The sequence below is a fragment of the Capra hircus genome, chromosome 25 (assembly GCF_001704415.2).
Source record: "Capra hircus breed San Clemente chromosome 25, ASM170441v1, whole genome shotgun sequence".
Classification (NCBI taxonomy): domain Eukaryota; kingdom Metazoa; phylum Chordata; class Mammalia; order Artiodactyla; family Bovidae; genus Capra; species Capra hircus.
Window position 1 is genome coordinate 9,871,816 of NC_030832.1, and position 7,837 is coordinate 9,879,652.

Genomic DNA, 7,837 nt, shown 5'->3' on the forward strand with positions numbered 1-7,837 from the left:
GAAAAGACTCTCAGGTATGGTTCAGGCTGCATCTTCACCCCAGTTTCTCCTTCTTTCCTTCCATGGCACTCGCCCATTCTCAGGCGACCCATTCCAACTCAGTTCCGGGTCGCCCCTTCCCTCTGCCTCAGTTCCCCCTTCCCTGTCCTCTTCATCCCTCTCACCTAAGATGCTTTCCCCCTCTGGGAGGACTTGCTGCCACCACACCCAGGACCACCTTCGCACCCACCTCAGAGCAGCTCCCAGGGGGGATGCACGGTGCGCCCACTCCGCTTGGGCGGGAGCCCCAGACCTGCGTTTTGAAGGCCAAGAGATCAATGGGAAATTCCCGTCTTTACTCCCTTCCTCATCACTTTCCTGGCCTTCCCTGGGTAAGACCAATAGGGACCCATCAGGTTAGAAGGGGTGAGACTCTCTCTTGGTTAAAATCCCCACTTCCTTCCAAGTTAGGAATCTGGTTACTATACAGCTTAGGGTTGAGGGTCCAGAACCCTACAGAGGCTACTTCCAGGAAGGCTGTAGGCAAGCCACCTAGCTTCTGTGAACCTCAGTTTCCCCACCTTTGTAGTACAGTCTCCTTACAAAGCTCTAAGGACAGAGCCTTGTTCAGTATGTCTTCTTGTTGTTCATTTGCTAAGTTGTGTCTGACTCTTTATGATCCCATGGATCCCAAGCAGCACGCCAGGCTTCCCTGTCCTTCACTATCTCCCAGAGTTTGGGCAAATTTATATCCACTGAGTCAGTGATGCCATCCCACCATCTCATCCTCTCTCGCCCCCTTCTCCTCTTGCCCTCAGTCTTTCCCAGCATGAGGGTCTTTTCCAATACATCTTAGCTGCTTTATAAAAATTGAGCTCTTGATGAAGACTCTAAGCCTGGTATTGCAGTAGGTCCCAGGAGGACAGTCTCCTGACCACTGGTCTTGACTTAAAGGATTGGTTGGTTTAGGATTTGACTGATTGAGGACATGCAAGTTTTAGGGAGCATTTGGGCTTCTCTTGTGGCTCAGCCAGTAAAGAATCTGCCTCCAATGCAGGAGACCTGGGTTCAAGCCCTGAGCTGGGAAGATCCCCTGGAGAAGGGAAGGCTACCCACTCCAGAATTCTGGTCTGAAGAATTTCATGGACTGTATAGTTCATGGGGTCGCAAAGAGTCAGACACAACTGAGTGACTTTCACTCCACTTCTAGAAATTTATCTGAAACATGAACAAAAAAGTAGGTTCACTGTAAGTTTCACTGTAACGATTTATAAAGTGAAAAACTGGAAATAGCCAATGTCCTCCTCTAGGTTATTGGTCATGTAGGTGATGAGACAAACAGAATCTTATACAGTCACTCAAGAGGAAGCAGAGGGATATTTGTTGATATGGAAAGATACTTATTATTAACTGAAAGCAATATACAAAACAATATTTGTGTGTATATAGTTTGAAACCTGGATGCTAATACACCAACAGTGGGTGGATATCTCTGAATGATTTCTATAATTGTTTTCTGATTCTAGATTTCCTTTCCTAAATTTTCTATAATGAACATGAATTCCTTTTGTGAAAAATATAGTAATATATCTTATTAAATTATTTTATAATGTTATTAAAGTATAATAAATAAACATAGTAATAAAAGAATGGGCAATTTTACTAGCTGTACGTGTCCCTCTCTCCAACCTTATCTCTCCACTCGATTCTTGATAACTGACAATAAACATAGCTTCATCATTGCTACTGTTCATTTCAGTATTTGCTAGTATTTATTAGCTTCAGTCGGACACGACTGAGCGACTGAACTGAACTGATTAGCCTCAGAGAGCCCTACGAGGCCAGGCGATGTAAAGATGAATTCTCACGTTCTTCAGATGATTTGCGTGCACACCAAATTTTGAGGTACGTGGAGACAAGGAGTTCTTTATCTCCCTCCTTCATTTATTTTTTCTCTTTTAATTCACTTCATCCATTCATTCCTAACTTGGGGGGCGGGGCGTTTATGGGGAGGGGCGTTTATTTACCTCACATACGCAAGCGCGCTCCTGTGCTGGGGGGTGGGGCCGCTCGGCGTGGCGGCCCCGCCTCCCGGCCCCGCCAGCGCGCCCCTGATTGGTAGCCGCGGACCTGGCCTCCCGCTCATCAAAGTTGGCGGGAACGCGAAGGCGGGGCAGAATGGCGGCGCCCACGGACTCGTTGTCAGTCAGCGGCACCACGGCTGTGAGGCTGCCTCGGTCGCCGCCGCTCAAGGTGCTGGCGGAGCAGCTGCGGCGCGACGCGGAGGGCGGCCCGGGCTCGTGGCGGTTGTCGCGGGCGGCGGCGGGCCGCGAGCCGCTGGAGCTGACGGCCGTGTGGATGCAAGGCACTGTGGTGGAGGCCGGCGGCGGCGAGGCGCGGCTGCGGGACCCAAGCGGGTCCTTCTCGGTTCGCGGCCTGGAGCGGGTGCCGCGCGGGCGGCCCTGCCTCGACCCAGGTAACAGCCGGATTCGAACCCTCGCTGCCCTCGGTTTGTACCGCCCGAAGGCGGGGCCAGGCCGTCCCACCTCCAGGTCTTTTGCAGTGCTGCAGCAGCAGCATGGTGGTCACCAGGCTCCATACCCTTCCTTCCTGCTCCTTCCCAGCCAGGCGCCACCCAAGCCGTTCTGATGATAAGCATCACCCGCAGCCCATTTAAAAAATACGAGTTCCTAGGATTGCACCAGCCTTTCCAGCTGGAATCTCCGGGAGAGGGACCCCCCCCCCAGCATCAGGAATAAAGCCTCCTCCGCAGGCGTGATTCCCCTCCCCGCCTCAAGTGTTGGAAAATACCATAGTGGGGAACTTCTGTTCATCCCTAATGACTGGACTCAAGGGTACCTTCCTTAGGGAAGCTCTCCCCACTTCCAGGAGTCGGGGCGGGGGGGGGGGGGCCCTGCTGTACCCCTGCCTCATGGGACTGTCAGGCTGTAGTCACTACTCTTTCCTTTTAAACTGCACATTTGAGCGTGCATCAGACTTACACTGAGGGCTTGTTAAAACTGCTGGCAGGCGCCACCCTCACAGTTGGCCTGGGTGGGGCTGAGAACTTTCTAACCATCTCCCAGGTGCTGCTGGTCTGGGGGCCACACTTTGAGAACCACCGGGCCAGACTACCCCAGGGTGGGGTCTGTGTCTTTCTGACAACTGTTCTCAGCATTAGATTGAACTGGCTCGGGCCCTTTTCGGATGTTCTGCCTGGAGAATTGTTCTTTCTGGACTGCCTTTCAAAGGGACTAATAGTTGCTGCCTGTTGTATGGATTCAGTAGATTTTTTAAATGGCCTTAGCACAGCTCCTAGGTCATAGTGAGGGTTGTGACCATTGTTTTTTACGATGTGATGCTCCTGCAGGCTTCTCTCCCCACCCCAGCTCCATCCTTCAGCCTCCCTCTCTCTCCGCCCTCCATTGCAGTGTTTATCTAGACATGGTCTGCAAACCTCAGGGTGCCACCTCTTTTTGCTTGGCCTATGAGCTAAGAGTTGAGAAAAAACGAAAGATTTCATGACATGTGAAAAGTATAAGAAATTCAAATATCCGGGTCCATAAATAAAGTCTTCACGGAACACAATCATTTAGGTATTGTCTGGGGCTATTTTCTCATTACAGCTACAGACTTGAATAGTTGCAACAGAGACCTTGTGGCCTTCAAAGCCTGAAATATTTAGTATCCGATCCTTTACAGAAAATGTTTTCCTGCCCTTGGTGTAGCATGTAGCCTGAGCTGTTTGGTGTCTTGGTCCGTAGGCAATGCTCTTTGAAGGCAAGCTGGGACTGTCTCCCATGGGTGGCTCCAGCCCTGGCATAAAGTTGGTACCAGTCGGTACCTGAGTGGGCTTCCCTGGTGGCTCAGATAGTAAAGAATCTGCCTGCAATGCAGGAGCCCAGGGTTTGATCCCTGGGTTGGGAAGATCCCCTGGAGGAGGGCATGGCAACCCACTCCAGCATTCTGGCCTGGGACATCCCAAGGACAGAGGAGCCTGGAGTGGTGTGGTCCATGGAGTTGCAAAGAGTTGGACACGACTGAGCGACTGAGCACAGCACAGGTACCTCAGTGGTCATTGCACGTTGACGAACCCATCTGACTTACCCACTGGCCTGAATGCCTGCATGCCTGGACCTTGCCATTTCCTCTTGCCAATTAATACCAAGGTTTGATTGACAAGTTGATAACTACTTTCAGACAGGCAGCCTGAAGAGTAAGCAAGCCAGTAAAACACAAAGTGATGTGTCATAGGCTTGAGCTTGAGTGCAAGCTGCCATGGGCGCTAAAGAGGGACAACTGATTCAGGCCTGTGAGGTCGAGATGAAGGCCAGATGGAAGGGAGTAAGTGGGGAAGGGAGGGGGCACAGTAGGGAAGGAGAGACAGTGGAGAGAGACTCATCAGGGGAGAGGCTGTGGGCAGAAAGAACCAGACTAAGTAACCAGATTGGCTGATCATGAAAAGCAAGAACAATCAGCCCTTTGGGTTGTGTTATAACACAGCCATCCGTCTATTTGTGTTATATGCCTCGGTGTGTGCAGATTTCCCGTGTGTGGATTACCTCTCCTATTGGGATCTCTGTGGGTTTGTTCTTCCTTTCCTGGGTCTTCAGTCATTTTCCTAGGGTTCCATCTCCCCCAGTATTTCAGGCCTATTCAGAGGGGTATGTCAAGTGTATTTTTATAATGAGCCTCCGTCACTGAGGAGCCCAGAGTCACTTGCTCAGGTCGAAAGTAGAGATGGGTTCAGGGAAACCTCAGTATGTAGTACAAGGGGCTGATGCCCAGTGGATAAGGTATCAGCTCTCCTGGCTTCTTTCCGTCAGAGCCCTGGGGCCTGGGTGCAAACCCAGCCCTGATGTTGGAAGCAGTATGATTAAAGCGGCCTTGTAGGGGCACGCGGTGGAGGCTGGCTGCGTGCCTGCTTTTCCTGCTGTGTTTGGGTTGTTTTTTTTTTTAACACAATTCAGTTTTGTGTGGTTAAGACTGGCCAAGTTTTGCTTTCAAGGAGAGCCACTTCCCCAAGGGAATGGGAAGAGCATTGCGGTTAATATGTCATGAGATCATTGAATGGCAGCCTGCCCTCTCCATGACTTGCTTACGTGTGCCCAGCTGACGGCAAAAGGCAGTGGAGATTGGTCCCAGGCAGCTGGAACGATAGGCTGTTTTGGGGGGTGCTGCCCCTGCTGAAACAGGAGGGAAGAGGGCAAGGCACAACTTCTGAAAAAAAGACACAGCCTGAGGATACAACATAAACCAATTAGAGTCAGATGCATCCAAGATGTCAGACAAGTCAACTTCAACTAGACCTTGATCCTCAATCAGCAAGTGAAATGACACACCCAGAGGCGCCATGACAGTTCCAAGGTTGACCATCAAAGAGCAAAAAGTAGGCCGTGGCCCAACCCCTGGAAGTCTCCCCGCCTTCCCCAAAATAGTTGGAATAATCCTCCCACTCATTAGCCTATGAAATTACCCAGCCCATAAAAGCTAACCATGCCCCATTTTGAGGCTGTTGCACTTGCCCTCTGCAATGGCCTGCACTCTTGTCTGTGGAGTGTGTTTCTCTCTGAATCAGTCCACTTCTTACCTATCACTTTGTCTCTCACTGAATTCTTTCTGCGATAAGACATCAAGAACCTGAACTTCATTAGGTCCCAAAACCAGGTCTATGATCTCAGTTGGAAGGCCATGGTTTTGGCTGGGTTCGTAGTCCCAATCTGAGGTACACGGTTTCACTGCCCAGTTCTTGTGGCAACATGAAGGGGAATTAGATATTTGCTTTGGGACTGTCAGAGCTGTTGTTCAGTTTCTCAGTCGTGCCCCACTCTTTGTGACCCCATGGACTGCAGCATGCCAGGCTTCCCTGTCCTTCACCATCTCCCAGAGTTTGCTCAAACTCATGTCCATTGAGTAGGTGATGCCATCCAGCCATCCTCTGTCAGGAGTTGTCTGTGCAGAAAGAGGACCAGCCTTGTGCATGGAGACCAGTTGCAGGCTCGTGAATTGAGCAAGAACAGGGAGAAGGGAAAAGCTCAGGGCTTTCTGGCCCTGCCTTAGAGCAGACTGTCGAATTACAACTCATCCTCTGGTATGAGCATCTCTTCCATTTCTTGGGCAGGATAGCTTTATGCAGTGTGCTCTGATTTTAACATTTGAAAACCAGAAGCCAAAGTAGATACGGATGTCATTCTCCAGGTTAAATGTGGAATTTACTATCATTCTCCAGGTTAAATGTGGAATTTACTATCATTCTCTAGGTTAAATGTGGAATTTACTATTGATATATATGTATTTTAATCACCTTGGCATTTTGGTATTTACTGTCTGCATTTTTTTTTTTTTTTTGGTCTCCAGTTTGCCTCCCTGATAAAGTTAAACCCTCTCAAGGACTCCTGTCTCTGGTTTGTTTGTATTTTCTCTATCAGTGTGGACTTTTACCACCCAGCTTTTCTTCTTCCAGGAAAGTATGTGATGGTGATGGGAGTGGTTCAGGCCTGCAGCCCCGAGCCCTGCCTGCAGGCTGTGAAGATGACAGATCTTTCAGATAATCCCCTCCACGAAAGCTTGTGGGAGCTGGAAGTGGAAGATTTACACAGGCATATATATTCCTTAGATGATGTTGGAACCGGTGATAAAAAAAACAACTGAAGTTCTGGAACAACTTGCATTCTTACCATGTGGATTTCATAGACATCACTCGATATATATTTCTCAAAGGTTTATCAGAAAGCTTTGCTCTGAGGAGTCCAGATGCAGGACCGCTAAATGCTGGGACACTCTGGTGAACTCAGCCCCTGCTGCCCTTTGCTTTGACTGTTTGCTGATGAAAAGCAGATGTTTTGTTCTCTCTCTCTCTCTTTTTTTTTTGCTCTCTCTGTGTTAATTCTGTCTCCCTGAAGCACATAGAAACCTCATGGTGCATTTTCCAAGTTTTACAAGTGATGATGCTTTTTCCATTACCACCGAGGCCCTGTTTTACGAGGCCGAATTTGAACCTCAGTCATGGCCCGTGGAGATGAAAAGCGTGGTTATGGGCAGGAAAAGAGGCTGCGTAAAAAAGGAATGACCTCATGACCCCGCGTCTCCTCCATCCACAGCTTCCATATCCAGCCTGCAAGTCAAACAGCATTTTCTGACTGCAGGCTCTGGGGCCTCTCAGAGACAGCCCTCTTCCTGCCTCAGATGCCACTCAGCCCTAAACGTGAGGTCCCGTCTCCACAGAGCTGGACATGGATGCCTGCCCTTCTTCCTTCCACTGGGGATGTTGAAACACCCTCAGCACTTCTTGTTGAAACAAAAATCAAGATGAAGAATGACTTGCAGGCATGAACTAAACTCCTGCCTCATAACTTTTGATGAGACACCACGAGGGGCAGCCTGCTGGTTAGATAAGAGTCTTCACGGTGTTTTCTGTAGGGAATGGAGTTTGGTTGTGATTGTATTGAATGTTGGGTGGCTGCTCTCTGCTTCTTACCCAATCTTCACTTTTCCTTAGATTTTAAATGTCAAGGGAGGGAGGGGGTCAGGTTTTGTTCCCCATTGCTGTAGGCTTTTGCTGGAGTTGATTTTTAACCACCAATAAATTGTTTCCTATGCTGTATTCTTTTATATAGATTTTCTTTTTTAGGCATCTTAGATTTCTATGGGGGAAAAAAAGCAGAACCTATAGTGAGGTACTTTATATGCCCTCAGTTTTCCTGTTGTTAACATCTTACACTGGTGTGATACCTTTGTTAAAATCAACGAGGCAGCGTTGATACATTATTATTAACTCAAGTCCATCGATGAGATCAAGAGTCAGTCTTTGTGACATACAGTACGCATAATATATCTATCGTTACAGCATCATAGGGAA

General features: G+C 48.9%; 1 protein-coding gene across 1 annotated transcript; it reads left to right on the top strand.

Moving 5' to 3' along the window:
- RMI2 (RecQ mediated genome instability 2) lies at positions 2,119-7,582 on the top strand. Its single transcript, XM_018041067.1, has 2 exons — positions 2,119-2,455; positions 6,443-7,582. Exons 1-2 carry the CDS (start codon positions 2,158-2,160, stop codon positions 6,628-6,630), a joined length of 486 nt encoding a protein of 161 aa, XP_017896556.1. The 5' UTR covers positions 2,119-2,157; the 3' UTR covers positions 6,631-7,582.